This window comes from Pseudophryne corroboree, chromosome 1, assembly GCF_028390025.1.
Source record: "Pseudophryne corroboree isolate aPseCor3 chromosome 1, aPseCor3.hap2, whole genome shotgun sequence".
Taxonomy (NCBI): domain Eukaryota; kingdom Metazoa; phylum Chordata; class Amphibia; order Anura; family Myobatrachidae; genus Pseudophryne; species Pseudophryne corroboree.
Window position 1 is genome coordinate 310,480,155 of NC_086444.1, and position 25,430 is coordinate 310,505,584.

Genomic DNA, 25,430 nt, shown 5'->3' on the forward strand with positions numbered 1-25,430 from the left:
ATTTATTAAATCTGGGCACTACTGATTCAACATTGCTTTTGGTTGGGGAGGGAGACAAAGTTTTCTCATTGCTCCACTTTCCATGAGCCGAACAGTACCTACTAATTTTTTGAAAGGGGGCCCAAATATTCCAGAATTTAGGCAGGCAGCAACTGATCTTAATACACCTCCACCAATATAGGTAATAAAAGCTGCAGTCTGATTCTGGTGAGAGTGCTGATCTTGGGAGGCTGTGGCTGGTTTCACGGGCAATCTAAAACAACGGTTCTCAATCTTTTTCCACCTGGGTATTCCCTGGCAGTGTTATTTGTACACCCAACATTTGCAAAACAATACATTTCTAATTAATAGAATTGCTATCAGATCAAATATTTAGGCACCGTTATACATAAAAGCAATAAATGTTCTATAAAGATTTTGAAAAATGACAGAAGACCAGACGGACTTGTACATATATATATTTCTCACATATTTGGGATTTCTAAAATATTAAAAGCGGACAATAAAACTAAAATACACATGATTTCTTTTACTAGGACAAATGGATACTTTTTAATTTCATTATCAGGGTCCTTCTGTGGTCAGAGATCCCGAGGACAGTGCTTTTCTCATGTGTCTAATTATCACTTGGATGTCCAGCCCCATTCAGCCATTGCAAGATATTTTTCAAGTACCCCAGAACATCACAGCAAGTTCCCCAGGTTGAGAACGGCACTAGTCTAAAGCAATAACCACACCAGCCTGTCAAACTGACCTCACCTACTATTCATTTAGCCACTTTCAGAATCTTTCCCAGGGCTACTTTAAATTTCCAATTCGTTTCTAATTGGCATGGAGTATATGCCCAGGTTGAGATCCTTGTGATCTGCAGTACAAAACCATGTTATTTAATATATTATATGTGTGGCAACATCTCCTTAAAATTGAATGTTCTAATCCTCTTACTATCTTGGAATGGTTGAAGAGAATTGAACTCTATGGGGCTGATTCAGTTACAGACCGTGTGTAGGCTGAACACTCTGCAGTGTTCGGCTGCGTTCATTTACTACTACTACTACTACTACTACGTTAATGTTTGAGGGATTGGTGCTTATCGAATGGTATTGGTAAAGTTATGCTTCATCATTTAATAAGCTTAACTTTACCTCAGTCATAGGATAGACGTAAGCTAACTGACTGCAAACCCTACTAAATTTACAACAAAATGTCTATAATTAGGCATCTAAAATTCACAGAACACACATAGTTAAAAGAAAAATATTTGCAAACAGAAGGCAAGAAGAGTGATCAGGGGCCAAAGGAAATGGGCCTCTATTGCAAAGTTGCATAAAAGTCCGTTATCTATATACTATTGCCACAATATAATCTTTAATATGATGGGAAAAGTAGGTTCTATGTTATTTGTACCATTATGAATGTAGTAGTATAACACTGTATTACTTGAATAAAAGTCAGTGACTAATGACACCTACTTCTTAAAATCTAATATTCACAGTAACTGCTAGAACAGATTATCAACCTCAGGATATGTACCCAAACCTAGAACTGTTCTACTCTGCACAACGCATGTTCCCAACGGCACAGAACCTTTAGTCATCCAGTATTTTGGGAGAAAATACCATCTGTTACATAAGAGGGCGATGAATTTCCCAATTGGGCACACAAAGTAATAATTATGTGAGAAAACAACCCAACTACAAGCAGAGAGTAATACAATATTGTTACCTTGATGCGTGAGACTGATGTTTGCAGTTACAATGGTGACCTGTATTTCTTTTATGCCGGTGGCTTCCCAAATAACTACGTAGTCAGCTGACACAATCACGTCACACTGCACACTTTGAGGCAGGGCGGCCCCTGCAGTGATACAAGTGTTGCAAAATAACAGTCATGAAAACATATTACTTAGGTTTTTACTCAATAGTAATGAATCAAATAGATTGTCTAGAATAAAGCAATAATAGCAAACCTGTAGCAGGGATGTCCATGGTAATATTTTGCATGTGTACTATGAGAGAAACAGTACCTAAAATAAATAAAATTGTGGTTTTAAACATCCAGCAAATATAAAACAATACAATATGAAAACGGCAGCCGCTCAAATGTGTGTTAGCATTTTAAAAGTGAGCATGCGCAAAGGCTAAATTGCGATTGCAATTTAGTGAAATGCAGGTAGTGATCGTTTGTGGATGTTAACATGGCGTTTGTGGGGAGTGGTTAGAAAAACGCAGGCGGATCATGGCCGTTTTCGGGGCGTGAATCTGATGTCAGTTGCAATGGATTGCGACTAAAAATATGGTGCCAGTGTGACTGCATTCTCATTATTCTGAGTAGCCCTGGGTCAACCGCAATTGTCGATGGTACTCGATTTCTCCGTATGCATCATAATTTTGCAATTGTATATGCAATTTTGCGATTGCATCGGTGGGAGACTTTTACTTTGCTGGGCGGCTCTTTACATGTGATTTTTAGTAGACACAGGAATGAGAAAAATCGCACTTTCTGTCTCAATAGCGATCAAAGCTGAATTAGGCCCTCAGACTGGATAATGAGTAATTGCCTGATTCTGAGTCGCACTTAACGCGGTTGCAGTTCTGGGCACCTACTGCAATTGTACGCCCTATACAACTATTCACCCGTATTCTGAGCAGCATAACTCTATGTGATCGCACTGCTCAAGCCCCTACCACCCCCGCCATGAGAGCAGCAGTCATCACTATCAATGTTTACGTACACATTCCTCATGCAAAGTGCAGATTATAATGGAGTATACTGAGTATACGCACAACTTGGAACAGGTCGACTGACCCATTCTCTTACAGACTACCACCCAGATAAAATGCAGTAAAGCCCATTCAGTTCTTGCAGAGAAGAGACATATCTGTGTACAAGTCTGACTTGCTAGTAAGTACCTAAAGATGCAGATGCAGCCCCCAACACATGTGCAGGTTGTTGAAAAAAAAATATCTCTAAGGGCCTAATTCAGATCTGTTCGCTCGCTAGCGTTTTTCGCTGCGTAACGATCAGGTAACTACTGCGCATGCGTATGCACCGCAATGCGCAGGCGCGTCATACAGGTACAAAGCGGATCGTTGCTGTGCACTGGTTCTAGCGAAGAATCCAATCGCACAGCCAATCGCAAGGAGATTGACAGGAAGAGGGCGTTTGTGGGTGTCAACTGTCCATTTTCTGGGAGTGTTTGGATAAACGCAGGCGTGTCGAGGTGTTTGCAGGGCAGGTGTCAGACGTCAATTCCGGGCTAGAATAGGCTGAAGTGATCGCAGCGGCTGAGTAAGGTCAGAGCTACACAGAAACTGCACAAACTGTTTTTGTACTGCTCGGCTGCACATGCGTTCGCACACTTGCAAAGCTAAAATACACTCCCCTATAGGTGGCGTCCATCTGTTCGCAGCGCTGCAAAAAATAGCTAGCGAGCGAACAGATCTGAATTAGGCACTAAGTGCGGCCGCATGAGCGCATTCAGAATTGTATGCAACTCAGTAACAGTGTTAACAATAGAAGTTTAATTCATATACCTTTTTCACATTTTATGTTAATAGTCAGGCTAAAGTCTATGAGAATTACCCCCCAAAAATCCCTATTCTGTATAATCAGAGTCAGATATAAGAGATCTCATAATGTTTAATGTGATAAAGTTCAAAATATAGGATTTTAATACCTACCAGTAAATCCTTTTCTCATAGTCCGTAGAGGATACTGGGAATCCATTTAGTACCATGTGGTATAGATGGGTCCACTAGGAGCCTTGGGCACTTTAAGAATTTGATAGTGTGCGCTGGCTCCTCCCCCTATGCCCCTCCTACCAGACTCAGTCTAGGAAACTGTGCCCGAGGAGACGGACATACTTTGAGAGAAGGATAGATCAGGAAAGTGCTGAGATTACGAACCAGCACACACAGAACAATAGGAAAGCTATGCTAACCAAACTTGAAACATGAACAGCAACAGCTGAACCAATACTTAACTAAGTAACAGTGCAGGAAGAACGAAGCACCGGGCGGTCGCCCAGTATCCCCTATGAACTACGAGAAAAGGATTTACCGGTAGGTAATTAAAATCCGATTTTCCCTTACGTCCTAGAGGATACTGGGGTTCCATTTAGTACCATGGGGAAGAAACAAAGCTCCCAAACCGGGTGGGAGAGTGCTGAGGTTCCTGCAGAACAGACTGACAAAACTGAAGGTCCTCAGAGGCCAAAGTATCGAACTTCTAAAACTTTGCAAATGTGTTCGAACCTCACCAAGTAGCTGCTCGGCAGAGCTGTAAGGCCGAGACACCCCGGGCAGCCGCCCAAGAAGAACCCGCCAACCTAGTAGAGTGGGCCTGTACAGATTTAGGAACCGGCAATCCTGCCTGGAATAAGCATGCTGTATAGTGAGCCTGATCCAGCGTGCAATAGACTGCTTTGAAGCAGGACACCCAATTTTATTGGGATCATAGAGAACGAATAGCAAGGCAGATTTCCTGAGATGAGCTGTCCTCTTTATGAACACCTTCAAAGCTCTCACAACATCCAAAGACTTTGAAGTAGCAGAAGTGCCGGTAAAAACAGGAACCACAATAGCTTGGTTGTGAAACGCAGACACCACTTTAGGAAGAAAGTGCTGACAAGTTCTGAGTTCAGCTCTGTCTTCATGGAAAATTAAATAGGGGCTCTTGTGAGACAACGCCCCCTGCTCTGACACGCGTCTTGCTGAAGCCAAGGCCAACAATGTGACGGTCTTCCACGTAAGGTACTTAACGTCAACCTCCTGTAACGGTTCAAACCAGTCCGATTGGAGGAACTGCAGCACCAAATTGAGATCCCAAGGTGCCGTGGGAGGCACAAAAGGAGGTTGGATGTGCAGAACACCTTTCAAGAACGTCTGGACCTCAGGGAGAGAAGCCAATTGTTTGTGAAAGAAAAGGGACAAGGCCGAAATCTGGACTTTAATGGAGCCTAGGCGTAGGCCCACATCTACATGCAAAAAAAGCAGGAGACGTTCCAGATGAAATTCCACCGCAGAATATTGTCTGCTCTCACACCAAGAGACATAGGTCTTCCATATACGGTGGTAATGTTTAGACGTTACCCCCTTCCTGGCTTTGATCATAGTCGGGATGACCTTGTCAGGAATCCCTCTCCTGGCTAGAATCAGCCGTTCAACTTCCATGCCGTTAAATGAAGCCGCAGTAAGTCTTGATAGACGAACGGGCCCTGTTACAGGCACTTCGAGGCCAGTCCGGAGCAATGATGATTGCTTGAACCTTTTCCCTTTTTATTCTCTTTAGAATTCTTGGGATCAAAGGAAGTGGAGGAAACACCTACACCAGCTGGTAGACCCATGGAGTTGTCACAGCACCTACCGCCACTGCTTGTGGGTCTCTCAACCTGGAACAATACCGCTTGAGCTTCTTTTTGAATCGAGAGGCCATCATGTCGATCTGGGGATATCCCCACCGACGTGTCAACTACCAGAACACCTCCGGGTGCAGGCCCCACTCCCCGGGTGCAGGTCGTGTCTGCTGAGGAAGTCTGCTTCCCACCTGTCTACTCCCGGAATGAAGACCGCCGACAACGCCACGTCGTTTTTTTCTGCCCAGAGGAGAATTCTTGACACCTCTGACATTGCTGCTCTGCATTTCGTTCCGCCCTGTCAGTTTATGTACGTTACCGCTGTTCCATTGTCTGAATGGACTTGAATGGCCTGATTCCGAAGTAGAGATGAGGCCTGCAGAAGGGCGTTGTACAGTGCCCTGAGTTTCAAGATGTCTATTGGAAGGACAGATCGTAATGTGAAGGTACGCATCCTTGATATCCAGAGACACTAGGAATTCCCCTCCTCCAGACCTGAGATCACCGCTCTCAGAGACTCCATTTTGAATTTGAACACTCGTAAGTACGGGTTCAACGACTTGAGGTTCAAAATCGGTCTTACGGAACCGTCCGGTTTCGGTACTACAAACAAGTTGGAATAATATCCCTTGTTGTGCAGATGAGGTGGAACTGGAACAATGACCTGAGTCTGTACCAGTTTTTGAATGGCGTCCTGTAAGGTTATACTTGCTTCTTGTGAAACGGGTAAGCCAGATTTGAAGAATATGTGAGGTGGAAGTTCCTGAAAGATCTATGACCCAGGGATCCTGGCACGAACCTGTCCAGATGTGACTGAAAATTTTTAGTCGGGCTCCCACCTGCCAGTCTTCCAGGCATCGCTGTCAACCGTCATGCTGAAGGCCTTGAGGAAGCAGAGCTTGAGCTCTGTTCCTGTGAACCGGCAGTTGCTGGTTTACCTCTAGGGCCTCTGGTGGCTGTAGAAGAACCTCTGGTTATGCCCTTAAACTTGGCAGTCCGAAAGGACTGCAGATTAGGTCCTGAGTAGGCCTTCCTGGCTGGGAGATCTGCAGAAGGAAGATATGTGGACTTACTCACAGTAGCTTTGGAGATCCATTTGTCTAATTCATCTCCAAATAAGGCCTCTCCTGTGAAGGGTAGGCCTTCCACACCTTTCCTGGAGTCTGCGTCAGTAGTCCACTTGCATAGCCATAAGCCTCTGCATGCCGACACTGCCATAGCAGTGGTGCGTGCATTAAGCAAGCCTATTTCTTTTATGGCTTCCACCATAAAATTCGCAGAGTCCTGTATATGTTGCAGGAGTGAAATAATCTGCCCCTGAGGCAAGGTATCTAACCCCTCAAGTAGGTTACCCGACCATTTGGCGATGGCCTTAGTAATCCATCCACATCCTATAGTGGGTCTCTGCGTCACCCCAGCAGCTGTATACAAAGATTTGAGTGTAGTCTCAATTCTACGATCAGCCATGTCTTTTAGGAAGGCTGCACCCGGGACAGGCAATACAATTTTTTGTGACAGCCTGGATACTGAGTCATCCACTATCTGTGGATTTTCCCATTTTTTCCTATCCTCGGGAGGAAAAGGAAAAGATGATATCAACCTTTCAGGGATCTGAAATTTCCTATCGGGATTAAACCATGGTTCATCAAACAGGGTATTTAGTTCCTTTACACAGGAAAAGTGGCTGAGGATTTCTTTTAATATTAAAATTAGATTCCTCAGTCTCCTCTGTCACCTTATCAGGGATATTTAGAACTTCTCTGATAGCTTCTATGAGAGCCTCTATTCCCTGTGACAGAGTAGCCTCCCCCACCTCTGAGTCCACTTCCCCCTACTCCATGTCTGACCCCTCATCAGAGTCAGACTGCAGGATATGGGCCAAAGGACGTTTTTGCGGACAAATGGCAGGGGACTGAGACACCGGTTTGGGTACTGAGTCTCTTTTCATAAACTCAGTCATCAATTGTCTTAAGTATTGTGTCTCTTTCTCATTGCGGGACAATTTAGAAGAGATATTGGAAATGATTCCCCTTAATGGAGTCCAGCCAAGCTGGCTCAGCCCCGCTAGTCTGGGAGGGTACACTGCAGTGAACCCCCTGGAGAAGAGGAACACTGTGCCTTACATGAAACACACTCTTTGCCTGACATACTGTGACAGTGACAGCACACACACACACACACACACACACACACACACACAGGAACAGGTTAAATGCACACTGGCCCTCATTCCGAGTTGTTCGCTCGCAAGCTGCTTTTAGCAGCATTGCACACACTAAGCCGCCGCCTACTGGGAGTGAATCTTAGCTTATCAAAATTGCGAACGAAAGATTAGCAGAATTGCGAATAGACACTTCTTAGCAGTTTCTGAGTAGCTCCACACTTACTCGGCAACTGCGATCAGTTCAGTTAGTTTCGTTCCTGGTTTGACGTCACAAACACACCCAGCGTTCGCCCAGACACTCCCCCGTTTCTTCAGACACTCCCGCGTTTTTCCCAGAAACGGCAGCGTTTTTTCACACACTCCCATAAAACGGCCAGTTTCCGCCCAGAAACACCCACTTCCTGTCAATCACATTACGATCACCAGAACGAAGTAAAAACCTCGTAATGCCGTGAGTAAAAAAACCTTACTGCATAGCAAATTTACTTGGCGCAGTCGCACTGCGGACATTGCGCATGCGCATTAGCGACTAATCGCTCCATTGCGAGAAAAAAAATAAGATTTTACTTACCGATAAATCTATTTCTCGTAGTCCGTAGTGGATGCTGGGACTCCGTCAGGACCATGGGGATTAGCGGCTCCGCAGGAGACAGGGCACAAAAATAAAAGCTTTAGGACTAGGTGGTGTGCACTGGCTCCTCCCCCTATGACCCTCCTCCAAGCCTCAGTTAGGATACTGTGCCCGGACGAGCGTACACAATAAGGAAGGATTTTGAATCCCGGGTAAGACTCATACCAGCCACACCAATCACACCGTACAACTTGTGATCTGAACCCAGTTAACAGTATGACAAACGTAGGAGCCTCTGAACAGACGGCTCACAACAATAACAACCCGATTTTTTTGTAACAATAACTATGTACAAGTATTGCAGACAATCCGCACTTGGGATGGGCGCCCAGCATCCACTACGGACTACAAGAAATAGATTTATCGGTAAGTAAAATCTTATTTTCTCTGACGTCCTAGTGGATGCTGGGACTCCGTCAGGACCATGGGGATTATACCAAAGCTCCCAAACGGGCGGGAGAGTGCGGGTGACTCTGCAGCACCGAATGAGAGAACTCCAGGTCCTCTTTAGCCAGGGTATCAAATTTGTAGAATTTTACAAACGTGTTCTCCCCCGACCACGTAGCTGCTCGGCAGAGTTGTAATGCCGAGACCCCTCGGGCAGCCGCCCAAGATGAGCCCACCTTCCTTGTGGAATGGGCCTTGATAGATTTAGGCTGTGGCAGGCCTGCCACAGAATGTGCAAGTTGAATTGTGCTACAAATCCAACGAGCAATCGTCTGCTTAGAAGCAGGAGCACCCAGCTTGTTGGGTGCATACAGTATAAACAGCGAGTCAGATTTTCTGACTCCAGCCGTCCTTGAAATATATATTTTCAATGCCCTGACAACGTCCAGCAACTTGGAATCCTCCAAATCGCTAGTAGCCGCAGGCACCACAATAGGCTGGTTCAGGTGAAACGCTGAAACCACCTTAGGCAGAAACTGAGGACGCGTCCGCAGTTCTGCCCTGTCCGAATGGAAAATCAGATATGGGCTTTTATACGATAAAGCCGCCAATTCTGACACTCTCCTGGCTGAAGCCAGGGCCAGTAGCATGGTTACTTTCCATGTAAGATATTTCAAATCCACCGATTTGAGTGGCTCAAACCAATGGGATTTGAGAAAATCCAAAACTACATTAAGATCCCACGGAGCCACTGGGGGCACAACCGGGGGCTGTATATGTAGTACTCCTTTTACAAAAGTCTGGACTTCAGGAACTGAAGCCAATTCTTTCTGGAAGAAAATCGACAGGGCCGAAATTTGAACCTTAATGGACCCTAATTTGAGGCCCATAGACAATCCTGTTTGCAGGAATTGTAGGAATCGACCCAGTTGAAATTCCTCCGTCGGGGCCTTCCTGGCCTCACACCACGCAACATATTTTCTCCAAATGCGGTGATAATGTTGTGCAGTCACCTCCTTCCTGGCTTTTACCAGGGTAGGGATGACCTCTTCCGGAATGCCTTTTTCCCTTAGAATTCGGCGTTCAACCGCCATGCCGTCAAACGCAGCCGCGGTAAGTCTTGGAATAGACACGGTCCCTGCTGAAGCAGGTCCCGTCTTAGAGGTAGAGGCCACGGATCTTCCGTGAGCATCTCCTGAAGTTCCGGGTACCAAGTTCTTCTTGGCCAATCCGGAGCCACGAGTATCGTTCTTACTCCCCTTTGCCGTATAATTCTCAGTACTTTTGGTATGAGAGGCAGAGGAGGAAACGCATACACTGACTGGAACACCCACGGTGTTACCAGAGCGTCCACAGCTATTGCCTGAGGGTCTCTTGACCTGGCGCAATACCTGTCCAGTTTTTTGTTGAGGCGGGACGCCATCATATCCACCTTTGGTTTTTCCCAACGGTTCACAATCATGTGGAAGACTTCTGGATGAAGTCCCCACTCTCCCGGGTGTAGATCGTGTCTGCTGAGGAAGTCCGCTTCCCAGTTGTCCACTCCCGGAATGAACACTGCTGACAGTGCTATCACATGATCTTCCGCCCAGCGAAGAATCCTTGCAGCTTCTGCCATTGCCCTCCTGCTTCTTGTGCCGCCCTGTCTGTTTACGTGGGCGACTGCCGTGATGTTGTCCGACTGGATCAACACCGGCTGACCCTGAAGCAGGGGTTTTGCCAGGCTTAGAGCATTGTAAATCACTCTTAGCTCCAGTATATTTATGTGAAGAGACATCTCCAGGCTTGACCACACTCCCTGGAAGTTTCTTCCCTGTGTGACCGCTCCCCAGCCTCTCAGACTGGCATCCGTGGTCACCAGGACCCAGTCCTGTATGCCGAATCTGCGGCCCTCTAACAGATGAGCACTCTGCAACCACCACAGAAGAGACACCCTTGTCCGTGGAGACAAAGTTATCCGCTGATGCATCTGCAGATGCGATCCGGACCATTTGTCCAGCAGATCCCACTGAAAAGTTCGTGCGTGGAATCTGCCGAATGGAATCGCTTCGTAAGAAGCCACCATTTTTCCCAGGACTCTTGTGCATTGATGCACAGACACTTTTCCTGGTTTTAGGAGGTTCCTGACAAGTTCGGATAACTCCCTGGCTTTCTCCTCCGGAAGAAACACCTTTTTCTGAACCGTGTCCAGAATAATTCCCAGGAACAGCAGACGTGTCGTCGGGGTCAATTGAGATTTTGGAAAATTCAGAATCCACCCGTGCTGTTGCAGCACTACTTGGGTTAGTGCTACTACGTCCCCCAGCTGTTCTCTGGACCTTGCCCTTATCAGGAGATCGTCCAAGTAAGGGATAATTAATACGCCTTTTCTTCGCAGAAGAAACATCATTTCGGCCATTACCTTGGTAAAGACCCGAGGTGCCGTGGACAATCCAAACGGCAGCGTCTGAAACTGATAATGACAGTTTTGCACCACGAACCTGAGGTACCCTTGATGTGAAGGGCAAATTGGGACATGCAGGTAAGCATCCTTGATGTCCAGGGACACCATAAAGTCCCCTTCTTCCGGATTCGCTATCACTGCTCTGAGTGACTCCATCTTGAACTTGAATTTTTGTATGTACAGGTTCAAAGATTTCAGATTTAGAATAGGTCTTACCGAGCCGTCCGGCTTCGGTACCACAAATAGTGTGGAATAATACCCCTTTCCCTGTTGTAGGAGGGGTACCTTGACTATCACCTGCTGAGAATACAGCTTGTGAATGGCTTCCAATACCGTCGCCCTGTCTGAGGGAGACGTTGGCAGAGCAGACTTTAGGAACCGGCGAGGGGGAGACTTCTCGAATTCCAACCTGTAACCCTGAGATACTACCTGCAGGATCCAGGGGTCCACCTGTGAGTGAGCCCACTGTGCGCTGAAATTCTTGAGTCGACCCCCCACCGCCCCTGAGTCCGCTTGTAAAGCCCCAACGTCATGCTGAGGGCTTTGCAGAAGCCGGGGAGGGCTTCTGCTCCTGGGAGGGAGCTGCTTGGTGCACTCTCTTACCCTTTCCTTTGCCTCGGGGCAGATAGGACTGTCCTTTTGCCCGCTTGTTCTTATAGGAACGAAAGGACTGCGGCTGAAAAGACGGTGTCTTTTTCTGTTGGGAGGGGACCTGAGGTAAAAAGGTGGATTTCCCGGCTGTTGCCGTGGCCACCAAATCCGATAGACCGACCCCAAATAATTCCTCCCCTTTATACGGCAATACTTCCATATGCCGTTTGGAATCCGCATCACCTGACCACTGTCGCGTCCATAAACTTCTTCTGGCAGATATGGACATCGCACTTACTCTCGATGCCAGAGTGCAAATATCCCTCTGAGCATCTCGCATATAAAGAAAAGCATCCTTTAATTGCTCTATAGTCAATAAAATACTGTCCCTATCCAGGGTATCAATATTTTCAGTCAGGGAATCCGACCAAACCACCCCAGCACTGCACATCCATGCAGAGGCGATGGCTGGTCGCAGTATAACACCAGTATGAGTGTATATACTTTTCAGGGTAGTTTCCAGCCTCCTATCAGCTGGATCCTTGAGGGCGGCCGTTTCAGGAGACGGTAACGCCACTTGTTTTGATAAGCGTGTGAGTGCCTTATCCACCCTAGGGGGTGTTTCCCAGCGCACCCTAACCTCTGGCGGGAAAGGATATAATGCCAATAACTTCTTTGAAATTAGCAGTTTTCTATCGGGGTTAACCCACGCTTCATCACACACTTCATTCAATTCCTCTGATTCAGGAAAAACTACAGGTAGTTTTTTCAGACCCCACATAATACCCCTTTTTGTGGTACTTGCAGTATCAGAGATATGCAAAGCCTCCTTCATTGCCGTGATCATATAACGTGTGGCCCTACTGAAAAATACGTTTGTTTCTTCACCGTCGACACTAGATTCGGTGTCCGTGTCTGGGTCGACCGACTGAGGTAAAGGGCGTTTTACAGCCCCTGACGGTGTCTGAGACGCCTGGACAGGTACTAACTGGTTTGCCGGCCGTCTCATGTCGTCAACTGATTTTTGTAACGTGCTGACATTATCACGTAATTCCATAAACAAAGCCATCCATTCCGGTGTCGACTCCCTAGGGGGTGACATCACCATTACCGGCAATTGATCCGCCTCCACACCAACATCGTCCTCATACATGTCGACACACACATACCGACACACAGCAGACACACAGGGAATGCTCTTATCGAAGACAGGACCCCACTAGCCCTTTGGGGAGACAGAGGGAGAGTTTGCCAGCACACACCCAAGCGCTATAAATATATAGGAACAACCCTACAGAAGTGTTGTTTCCTTTATAGCAGCTTAATTAATATATCAATATCGCCAAAAAAGTGCCCCCCCTCTCTGTTTTTTTACCCTGTTTCTGTAGTGCAGTGCAGGGGAGAGTCCTGGGAGCCTTCCTCGCAGCGGAGCTGTGCAGGAAAATGGCGCTGTGTGCTGAGGAGATAGGCCCCGCCCCCTATTTCGGCGGGCTCTTCTCCCGGTGTTTGTGAGACCTGGCAGGGGTTAAATACATCCATATAGCCCCAGGGGCTATATGTGATGTATTTTTATCCAGAACAAGGTATTATCATTGCTGCCCAGGGCGCCCCCCCCCCCAGCGCCCTGCACCCTCAGTGACCGCTGGTGTGAAGTGTGCTGACAACAATGGCGCACAGCTGCAGTGCTGTGCGCTACCTCATGAAGACTGAAAAGTCTTCTGCCGCCGGTTTCTGGACCTCTTCACTTTTCGGCATCTGCAAGGGGGTCGGCGGCGCGGCTCCGGGACCGGACTCCATGGCTGGGCCTGTGTTCGATCCCTCTGGAGCTAATGGTGTCCAGTAGCCTAAGAAGCCAATCCATCCTGCACGCAGGTGAGTTCACTTCTTCTCCCCTAAGTCCCTCGTTGCAGTGAGCCTGTTGCCAGCAGGACTCACTGAAAATAAAAAACCTAATAACTTTTTCTAAGCAGCTCTTTAGGAGAGCCACCTAGATTGCACCCTGCTCGGACGGGCACAAAAACCTAACTGAGGCTTGGAGGAGGGTCATAGGGGGAGGAGCCAGTGCACACCACCTAGTCCTAAAGCTTTTATTTTTGTGCCCTGTCTCCTGCGGAGCCGCTAATCCCCATGGTCCTGACGGAGTCCCAGCATCCACTAGGACGTCAGAGAAAATAACGAGCGAACAACTCGGAATGACCCCCACTGTGCCTTACATGAAACACACTCTTTGCCTGACATACTGTGACAGTGACAGCACACACACACACACACACACACACACACACACACACACACACACACACACACACACACACGAACAGGTTAAATGCACAATTAACCCACAAAGAGCCCTTCCAGGGAGACACAGAGATAGTATGGAGCCAGCACACAGCGCCTTTACTGGTAATGCCAAGCTTAGCTGGGTCACAGACTAAGTGCCGAGAATGGGGACTTAGTACACTAGTAAGCTCTCCCCCTCCCCCCTCGCTATGATCCCCTGGTACCGCTGAGGTAATCTGGAGTCTCTCCGGAGGAGCTGCGCGTCCCTGTCAGTCAGCGTCTGTGTCCACTGCAGAGGGAAAATGGCGCTGGTGAGCTGCTAGATCCGCTCATAGTTAAGCCCCGCCCCTTCAATGGCGCGCGGTCTCTCCACACTTTTTTATACTGGCTGAGGTAATTTGTTCCTAAAATGGAGTCAGCCCCCTTTTAAGTCTCTAATGCCAGTCTAGGTACTGTGTACACATATAGTGAACTGAGACTCAGTTCACCCCCTCAGAAGCCGTGCGTCTGCACTGTGTACTGAGTCTGGAGGCCCAGCCACCCCATGTAGAAGCCGCGCATCTCCGTACCCTCATGCCGCCATAATGGCCGGCGACCCACTAACCGGGACGCCGGCTGTGTACTCACCACTCTTCTTTCTTCTGGCTCTGTTAGGGGTGGCGGCGTGCTGCGGGAATGTATGCTCGCCGTGGTGTGGCTTGCGAATAGTTCCCTCAGGAGCTACAGTCCTGTCAGCGGGGAACGGGACCATTAACCCTTTAAGAGGCTGGGCTGTTCCTTCCCCAAGTCCCACGAAGCAGGCAGGCTGGTGCCACCCAGTCCTGCCTGAAAATAACAAACAGATAAAATAAATGCAGAAAACTCTTCAGGAGCTTCAGCGACATGACCGGCTCCTCCGGGCACATTTTCTAAACTGAGTCTGGTAGGAGGGGCATAGAGGGAGAAGCCAGCGCACAATATCAATTTCTTAAAGTGCCCAAGGCTCCTAGTGGACCCGTCTATACCCCATGGTACTAAACGGATTCCTAGTATCTCCAAGGACGCAAGAGAAACAATATATTTGTACTGTAAGTAACAAATAAACTGGAAAAAACAACAATTCTTGAGTGTACAGACATAGCAAAGCGTTTAATTCCAACAGTGAAAAAATGCAATTAATACTCCATGTTTTTCAGTCTTTCTAAAATTTCCGTTGCCACTCAGTACATAATCTCTTGTGACATGAACTGTCAAACATGGAGAAAGAAGCAAAATGGTCTGGGGATCTTTTTCTGAATCAAGTAAATTTTAAAAGTCAAATGAATAACATTGATTATCTTATTACAATGGCAACTGCCAAGGGGTGGGATATACTGTACTAGGCAGCAAGTGAACAATCAGTTCTTGAAGTTGATGTGTCGGAAGCAGGAAAAATGTGTGACCTTGACAAGGGCCAAATTATGACGGGTAAACAACTGGCTCAGAGCATCTCCAAAACGGCAGGTCTTGTGGGGTGTCCTGCTATGCAGCCACAACTTTTAAATCAACTGCCTAATACTGTGTAGGTCCTGCTGATCTTGCCGCCAAAACAGCTCTAACCCTGTTGAGGCATGGACTCTACAAGACTTCTAAAAGTGTCCTGTGGTGGCACCAAGTCTTGCCACAGATTGTGTAGACAGTCCCGGATTTGGTTTTCACGAGTGAAGTGGGCAGTTAAGTGTGTTTATTTATACAGGTTGAGTATCCCTTATCCAAAATGCTTGGGACCAGAGGTATTTTGGATATCGGATTTTTCCGTATTTTGGAATAATTAGATACCATAATGAGATATCATGGTGATGGGACCTAAATCTAAGCACAGAATGCATTTATGTTACATATACACCTTGTACACACAGCCTGAAAGTCATTTTAGCCAATATTTTTTATAACTTTGTGCATTAAACAAAGTGTGTCTACATTCACACAATTCATTTATGTTTCATATACACCTTATATACACAGCCTGAAGGTCATTTAATACAATATTATTAATAACTTTGTGTATTAAACAAAGTTTGTGTACATTGAGCCATCAGAAAACAAAGGTTTCACTATCTCACTCTCACTCAAAAAAGTCCGTATTTCGGAATATTCCGTATTTCGGAATATTTGGATATGGGATACTCAACCTGTATTGTATTTGAGTCATCAAGGCAATGTCACTTGCTGTAAGATGCCACAAACCCTACTGTTCCCATTTGTGGACTCCTTCCCTGGCTTCACTTATGCTCCTCCTCTGCTCCCCCCATTCACTCTCTTCCTGCTGACTCAAGAGGGTAAATTTACAAAAGATCGGTTCTGCAGGGGTTGGCAAACCAATGGGGGTCAGCTGGGGTCTGATGGAGGTTTCCAGGACCGTACTGGCCACCTGCCACTTCTGGAAAATGCCAGACGTGCCATAGAATAATGGTCCACTCTGGCCTGGAAACTTGGCCAAGCAGCTCCTCCTCCTGGTGCTCTGCTTGGCTGGGATGCAGGAAGAAGGGGGCATGATGTGAGGCCATGCTCCAGTGACTCACGTGCACATGCTAATCTATGCTCAAATGCAACCTCCAATGTATTGTATGTTAGATACACCCTGTAGCAAACAGGTGTCTGAAAATAGTATGATGTGAACATAAGTAAATATTCTTCTCTCCTCAGCGTAGTGGTTGTTAAATCTCAAGCACTCTAGGGATTGAACAATACAGATGATGAGGCAAGGAGGGCTTAATGTATTACAGAGACCAGATGATGAGGCCAGGAGGGCTGAATGTATTACAGAGACCTGTTAGTACAAATAGTACTATTCTGCTGTGGTGTAGACCAAGCCAACAAAATAACTTAGAAGGCACTCCTACTGACAAAATGATCTGTTAAACTGATAAAATACAATTTAGAGGAAAACATCAAAATTGATGATTGTTTTCTGGATTTTGTTCCCTGCTTGGATGAAATAAAATGAGATACATAGTAAATTCAGAACTTACCTCCATTTCCATTTGTTATCACTGGATTCAAGTCAAGAGTCAGAACATCTGAGCATGTCGTTATATACGAAACACATGTAGTGTTGAAATCCTGTAGATAAGTCACAGGGGCGTAGCCCACACATGTCCCAATCCCAGATTGCTGAAACAGACAGATGCTTTGTTTGGTCTGGATTTCGATTCTCACAGAGCAGAATGGGGACCAACTGAGAGTCACTGAGCATGCGCAAGCTATAGGCTTCAGTAACACCTCCTTTACTAGCAACAGCTTTTATTGCAAACTTAAATGTTTTACACAACAAGATCAGGCTTATCTTTTATTATTAAAAGCAAAAAGCGCAAATATGCTGTAGTCCATAATGACCAATTCAGTCTGGATACTGGTCATTTCCTATGATCACAGCACATTTGTAGTAAGGTAAAAAATCACATATGTGTATAATACAGTATATGGTCAAGAAGTGATGGGGAAATATGGGTTGTTCTGTCACAAATATAAGCATTATATGATATACTGCAGAAATAACTGATGCAAAGTTATATCTAGAAAAGCATTTACAGGCATCTTTGTCCATTATATAACTTTTTCACAAATATGGATATGTTAAATCAGTGATGTTTCTCACACCCTTACTTAACCAGAAATCTCTCACCAATTAAAGAACATTGCCATAGCAATTCAAGTTTAAATGGCCAAATTATCAGCAAGTGTATTTTTCTGCTAACACTAGGGTCTTTGCGCCAAACGCAACAGGATCAATAGTGTATTGAGGTGCTACAGGACATACGGTACCTGAGGGATTGTAAAGTAGTCACTGAAACCATTAAGATTTATTAAAATGGCATCCCCTTGTTTATAAGTGCCGAGAGTGCTTTCATAAATAGACTGGAAGCTCAGATTGAAAGATGGCGCCTGGGAGGGGATCCTGTGCACAGAAAGGAACAACAAATTGGTCAAAAAGTGTTAATAAATAGGGCAATTTAGGTAAAATATTTGAAGACAGTCTGTATAATAACAATGAATAGCATGCCCTGACACTGACGTGAGCAGTCTGAGCGGCGGCATGCACATTCCCATGGCCCAATATACTAGTAAATAAGTAAAATCAACTAAAGACGCCAAACACACCTAACATACCAATACGAGAAAGCATTGTGTAGCAATCCAGCGTATATGAAAAAGTTCCCATACCATGATGGATTTTAACATATCTGACAATTTAAAGCTGATACTTAATAACGGATTGTACTAAAGTTCCACCTCCCCTAACCGCCACCATTTGAAGGATGACAATAATTTGCCGAGCAGCAATACAGAATAGGCAGAAAGGGGAAAAAAACAACTGAATGTAGACGGTAACAAAGCTCAAGCTAGAAAAAAATAAGATTTTAAACCTACCGGTAAATCTTTTTCTCCTAGTCCGTAGAGGATGCTGGGGACTCCGTAAGGACCATGGGGTATAGACGGGCTCCGCAGGAGACATGGGCACTCTAAGACTTTAGAATGGGTGTGCACCGGCTCCTCCCTCTATGCCCCTCCTCCAGACCTCAGTTAGGACTGTGCCCAGAGGAGACGGACAGTACGAAGAAAGGATTTTTTGTTAATCTAAGGACGAGATACATACCAGCCCACACCATACATACCGTACAACCTGGCATACACTAAACCAGTTAACCGCATGAACAAAACAGCATCAGCCAGAGACTGACCACAACTGTACCATAACCCTTATGTAAGCAACAACTATATACAAGTCTTGCAGATGTAGTCCGCACTGGGACAGGCGCCCCGCATCCTCTACGGACTAGGAGAAAAAGATTTACCGGTAGGTTTAAAATCTTATTTTCTCTTACGTCCTAGAGGATGCTGGGGACTCCGTAAGGACCATGGGGATTATACCAAAGCTCCAGACCGGGCGGGAGAGTGCGGATGACTCTGCAGCACCGACTGAGCAAACATGAGGTCCTCCTCAGCCAGGGTATCAAACTTGTAGAATTTTGCAAAAGTGTTTGAACCCGACCAAGTAGCTGGCCGGCAAAGCTGTAATGCCGAGACGCCTCGGGCAGCCGCCCAAGAAGAGCCCACCTTCCTAGTGGAATGGGCCTTTACCAAATTAGGTAACGGCAATCCAGCCGTAGAATGAGCCTGCTGAATCGTGTTACAGATCCAGCGAGCAATAGTCTGCTTAGAAGCAGGAGCGCCAACCTTGTTGGCCGCATATAGGACAAACAGGGCCTCTGTTTTCCTAACTCGAGCCGTCCTGGCTACATACATTTTTAAGGCCCTGACTACATCAAGGGACTTGGAATCCTCCAAGTCCCCCGTAGCCACAGGCACCACAATAGGTTGGTTCATATGAAACGACGAAACCACCTTAGGTAGAAATTGAGGACGAGTTCTCAACTCCGCTCGATCCACATGGAAAATCAGATAGGGGCTCTTGTGAGACAAGGCCGCCAATTCGGACACCCGCCTCGCAGATGCCAAGGCCAACAACATGACCACTTTCCAAGTGAGAAATTTTAATTCAACCGTTTGAAGAGGTTCAAACCAGTGTGACTTAAGGAACTGTAACACCACATTAAGGTCCCACGGTGCCACTGGGGGCACAAAAGGAGGTTGGATGTGCAGCACTCCCTTTACAAAAGTCTGGACTTCTGGGAGAGAAGCCAATTCCTTCTGAAAGAATATAGATAAGGCCGAAATCTGCACCTTAATGGAGCCTAACTTTAGGCCCATATCCACTCCTGTCTGTAGAAAATGGAGAAAACGACCCAGCTGAAAATCTTCCGTCGGAGCATTCTTGGTTTCACACCAAGACTTATATTTCCTCCAGATACGGTGATAATGCCTCGCCATTACCTCCTTCCTAGCTTTGATCAGAGTAGGGATGACTTCCCCCGGAATACCTTTCCTAGCTAGGATTTGGTGTTCAACCGCCATACCGTCAAAAGTAACCGCGGTAAGTCTTGGAACACACAAGGCCCCTGTTGCAACAGGTCCTCCCTGGGAGGAAGAGGCCACGGATCTTCTACGATCATTTCCTGAAGATCTGAATACCAGGCCCTTCGAGGCCAATCTGGAACAATGAGTATTGTCTGCACTCTTGTTCGTCTTATGATTCTCAATATTTTTGAGATGAGCGGAAGAGGAGGGAACACATATACCGACTGAAAAACCCATGGTGTCACCAGGGCGTCCACCGCTACTGCCTGAGGGTCCCTCGACCTGGAACAATACATCCGAAGTTTCTTGTTGAGGCGTGACGCCATCATGTCTATTTGAGGAAGTCCCCAACAACTTGTTATCTCTGCGAAAACGTCTTGATGAAGACCCCACTCTCCTGGATGGAGATCGTGTCTGCTGAGGAAGTCTGCTTCCCAGTTGTCTACTCCCGGAATGAAGACTGCTGACAGAGCGCTTACGTGATTTTCCGCCCAGCGAAGAATCCTGGTGGCTTCCGCCATTGCCACTCTGCCCCTTGTCCCGCCTTGGCGGTTTACATGCGCCACGGCTGTGACATTGTCTGACTGAATCAGAACGGGTAGGTCGCAAAGAAGATTCTCCGCTTGTCGTAGGGCGTTGTATATGGCCCTTAATTCCAGCACGTTGATGTGTAGACAAGCCTCCTCGCTTGACCACAGTCCCTGAAAATTTCTTCCTTGTGTGACTGCTCCCCATCCTCGGAGGCTCATGTCCGTGGTCACTAGAACCCAGTCTTGAATGCCGAACCTGCGACCCTCTAGGAGGTGAGCACTCTGAAGCCATCACAGGAGAGACACCCTGGCCCTGGGGTACAGGCTTATTTTCTGATGTATTTGTAGATGGGACCCCGACCACTTGTCCAGAAGGTCCCACTGAAACGTTCTCGCATAGAACCTGCCGAAGGGGATGGCCTCGTAGGCCGCCACCATTTTTCCCAATACTCGAGTGCATTGATGAACTGACACTCTTTTTGGTTTTAGCAGGTCCCTGACCATGTTCTGGACTTCCTGGGCTTTTTCCGTTGGGAGAAAATCCCTCTTCATTTCCGTGTCCAGAATCATACCCAAAAATGATAGCCGAGTTGTTGGAATCAACTGCGACTTTGGTAGATTTAGGATCCAGCCGTGTTGCTGCAGCACTCTCATGAAGAGCGACATGCTTTTCGGTAATTGATCTCTCGATCTCGCTTTTATCAGGAGATTGTCCAAGTATGGGATAATTGTGACTCCTTGCCTGCGCAGGAGCACCATCATTTCCGCCATTACCTTGGTGAAAATCCTCGGGGCCGTGGAAAGCCCAAACGGCAACGTCTGAAAGTGGTAATGACTATCCTGTACAGCGAATCGCAGGTACGCCTGATGAGGGGGATAAATGGGGACATGAAGGTATGCATCCTTTATGTCTAGTGATACCATAAAATCCCCCCCTTCCAGGCTGGAGATCACTGCCCGGAGAGATTCCATCTTGAATTTGAACCTTTTCAAATACAGGTTCAGAGATTTTAGATTCAGAATGGGTCTGACCGAGCCATCCGGTTTCGGGACCACAAACAGGGTTGAATCGTACCCTTTTCCCTGTTGCATTAGGGGAACTTTGATAATCACTTGCTGTTGACACAGCTTTTGAATGGCAGCTAAAACTATTTCCCTCTCTGGGGGAGAAGCTGGCAAAGCCGATTTGAAAAATCAGCGAGGAGGCACTTCTTCGAACTCCAGCTTGTAGCCTTGGGATACAATTTCGATCGCCCAAGGATCCAAATCCAACTGAACCCAGACCTGGCTGAAGAGTCGAAGACGTGCCCCCACCGGTGCGGACTCCCTCAGCGGAGCACCAGCGTCATGCGGTGGATTTTGTAGAGGCCGGGGAGGACTTTTGTTCCTGGGAACTAGCCGTAGCAGGCGTTCTTTTCCCTCTACCTTCACTTCTGGCGATGAAGGAAGAGCCCCGACCCTTTCTGAACTTATGCGACCGAAAGGACTGCATCTGATATTGAGGTGTTTTCTTTTGCTGTGGGGGTAGCCGTGGAAACCAGGTCCGCGAGGCCCTCCCCAAATAAAACCTCACCTTTGTAAGGTAAAGTTTCCATATGTCTTTTTGAATCGGCATCACCCGTCCATTGGCGGGTCCACAGGGACCGTCTAGCAGAAATTGCCATGGCATTGGCTGTTGAGCCCAACAGCCCAATGTACCTCGCAGCCTCTCTCATATATAACGCTGCGTCTTTAATGTGATCCAAGGTCAACAAAATGCTATCCTTATCTAGGGTGTCAATGTCAGATGACAAGTTATCTGCCCATGCTGCAATTGCGCTACCCACGCATGCCGACGCTACTGCCGGTCTGAGCAAGGCTCCCGTATGCGTATAAATTGATTTTAAGGTAGTTTCCTGTCTGCGATCAGCAGGATCCTTGAGGGCTTCCGTGTCTGGAGATGGTAGCGCAACCTTTTTGGACAAGCACGTTAAAGCCTTGTCCACCGTGGGTGAGGATTCCCATCGTAACCTGTCCTGTGAGGGTAAAGGATACGCCATAATAATTCTCTTGGGAATCTGCAGTTTCTTGTTTGGAGTTTGCCAAGCTTTTTCAAATAAGGCGTTCAGCTCATGAGATGGGGGAAACGTTACCTCAGGTTTCTTTTCCTTAAACATGCAGATCTTCGTGTCAGAGACAGAGGGGTCCTCTGTGATATGCAAAACATCTTTTATTGCAATAATCATATAATGAATGCTCTTGGCCACCCTTGGGTGTAACCTCGCATCATCATAGTCGACACTGGAGTCAGAATCCGTGTCGGTATCAGTGTCTGCTATCTGGGAAAGGGGACGTTTATGAGACCCCGAAGGGCCTTGTGACACAGTCAAAGCCATGGATTGACTCCCAGCTTTTTCCCTGGACTCTGCTTTGTCCAATCTTTTATGTAATAAAGTCACATTTGCATTTAAAACATTCCACATATCCAACCAATCAGGTGTCGGCGGTGCCGACGGAGACACCACAATCATCTGCTCTGCCTCCTCCCTAGACGAGCCTTCCGCTTCAGACATGCCGACACACACGTACTGACACCCCCACACACACTGGGATATACAAATATGGGGACAGCCCCCCAATAAGGCCCCTTGGAGAGACAGAGAGAGAGTATGCCAGCACACACCCAGCGCCACTGGACACTGGAACAAAGTCCCAGTCTGTACAGCGCTTTTATAGATATATAATACACTTACTGCGCCAATTAAATGTGCCCTCCCCTCGTTTTTGCCCTCTGTACTTGTGTTCAGCAGGGGAGAGTCCGGGGAGCAGCTTCTCTGCAGCTTGCTGTGGAGAAAATGGCGCTGGTTAGTGCTGGAGGATCAAGCTCCGCCCCCTCAACGGCGGGCTTCGGTCCCGCTCAAATTATTTATACTGGTGGGGGTTTTGTAATATACTGCCTCCGCAGTATCTATTATGCTGGCCAGTGTCCCTTGAGGTTATTATTGCTGCCCAGGGCGCCCCCCCCTTTCCCCTGCGCCCTGCACCCTTACAGTGCCTTATGTGTGTGTGAGTGTGGGAGCAATGGCGCGCAGCGTGACCGCTGCGCGGTACCTCAGTGAAGATCTGAAGTCTTCTGCCACCTGTGAAGTCTTCTTTCTTCTTATACTCACCCGGCTTCTATTTTCCGGCTCTGTGAGGAGGACGGCGGCGCGGCTCCGGGACGAACAGCGAGGACGACACCTGTGTTCCGACCCTCTGGAGCTAATGGTGTCCACTAGCCTAAGAAACAGAGCCTATCACTTAAGTAGGTCTGCTTCTGTCCCCTCTGTCCCACGATGCAGGGAGCCTGTTGCCAACAGTGCTTCCTGAAAATAAAAAACCTAACAAAAGTCTTTTCAGAGAAACTCAGTAGAGCTCCCCTGCAGTGCATCCAGTCTCCTCTGGGCACAGGATCTAACTGAGGTCTGGAGGAGGGGCATAGAGGGAGGAGCCAGTGCACACCGATTCTAAAGTCTTAGCGTGCCCATGTCTCCTGCGGAGCCCGTCTATACCCCATGGTCCTTACGGAGTCCCCAGCATCCTCTAGGACAAAAGAGAAAAAATAAGAATTTACTTACCGATAATTCTATTTCTCGTAGTCCGTAGTGGATGCTGGGGACTCCGTAAGGACCATGGGGAATAGCGGCTCCGCAGGAGACAGGGCACAAAAGTAAAAGCTTTAGGATCAGGTGGTGTGCACTGGCTCCTCCCCCTATGACCCTCCTCCAAGCCTCAGTTAGGATACTGTGCCCGGACGAGCGTACACAATAAGGAAGGATTTTGAATCCCGGGTAAGACTCATACCAGCCACACCAATCACACTGTACAACCTGTGATCTGAACCCAGTTAACAGCATGATAACAGCGGAGCCTCTGAAAAGATGGCTCACAACAATAATAACCCGATTTTTGTAACAATAACTATGTACAAGTATTGCAGACAATCCGCACTTGGGATGGGCGCCCAGCATCCACTACGGACTACGAGAAATAGAATTATCGGTAAGTAAATTCTTATTTTCTCTGACGTCCTAAGTGGATGCTGGGGACTCCGTAAGGACCATGGGGATTATACCAAAGCTCCCAAACGGGCGGGAGAGTACGGATGACTCTGCAGCACCGAATGAGAGAACTCCAGGTCCTCCTCAGCCAGGGTATCAAATTTGTAGAATTTTGCAAACGTGTTTGCCCCTGACCAAGTAGCAGCTCGGCAAAGTTGTAAAGCCGAGACCCCTCGGGCAGCCGCCCAAGATGAGCCCACCTTCCTTGTGGAATGGGCATTTACATATTTTGGCTGTGGCAGGCCTGCCACAGAATGTGCAAGCTGAATTGTACTACACATCCAACTAGCAATCGTCTGCTTAGAAGCAAGAGCACCCCGTTTGTTGGGTGCATACAGGATAACAGCAAGTCAGTTTTCCTGACTCCAGCCGTCCTGGAAACATATATTTTCAGGGCCCTGACAACATCTAGCAACTTGGAGTCCTCCAAGTCCCTAGTAGCCGCAGGTACCACAATAAGCTGGTTCAGGTGAAACGCTGACACCACCTTAGGGAGAAACTGGGGACGAGTCCGCAGCTCTGCCCTGTCCGAATGGACAATCAGATATGGGCTTTTGTGAGACAAAGCCGCCAATTCTGACACTCGCCTGGCCGAGGCCAGGGCCAACAGCATGGTCACTTTCCATGTGAGATATTTCAAATCCACAGATTTGAGCGGTTTAAACCAATGTGATTTGAGGAATCCCAGAACTACGTTGAGATCCCACAGTGCCACTGGAGGCACAAAAGGGGGTTGTATATGCAGTACTCCCTTGACAAACTTCTGGACTTCAGGAACTGAAGCCAATTCTTTCTGGAAGAAAATCGACAGGGCCGAAATTTGAACCTTAATGGACCCTAATTTGAGGCCCATAGACAGTCCTGTTTTCAGGAAATGCAGGAATCGACCGAGTTGAAATTCCTCCGTGGGGGCCTTCCTGGCCTCACACCATGCAACATATTTTCGCCAAATGCGGTGATAATATTGTGCGGTCACCTCCTTCCTGGCTCTGACCAGGGTAGGGATGACCTCTTCCGGAATGCCTTTTTCCC

At 47.2% G+C, this 25,430-nt stretch overlaps 1 protein-coding gene across 2 annotated transcripts in view; it reads right to left on the bottom strand.

Moving 5' to 3' along the window:
• TCTN2 (tectonic family member 2) overlaps window positions 1-25,430 on the bottom strand; it is a 111,409-nt gene that overhangs the window by 51,275 nt on the left and 34,704 nt on the right. For both annotated transcript variants that reach the window (XM_063964485.1, XM_063964484.1), the window contains exons 7-10: window positions 17,636-17,768; window positions 16,843-16,984; window positions 1,970-2,026; window positions 1,726-1,857 (exon numbers count right to left, since the gene is read on the bottom strand). In XM_063964485.1, coding sequence (XP_063820555.1) covers window positions 1,726-1,857; window positions 1,970-2,026; window positions 16,843-16,984; window positions 17,636-17,768 — 464 coding nt within the window. The remainder of the gene's footprint in view (window positions 1-1,725; window positions 1,858-1,969; window positions 2,027-16,842; window positions 16,985-17,635; window positions 17,769-25,430) is intronic.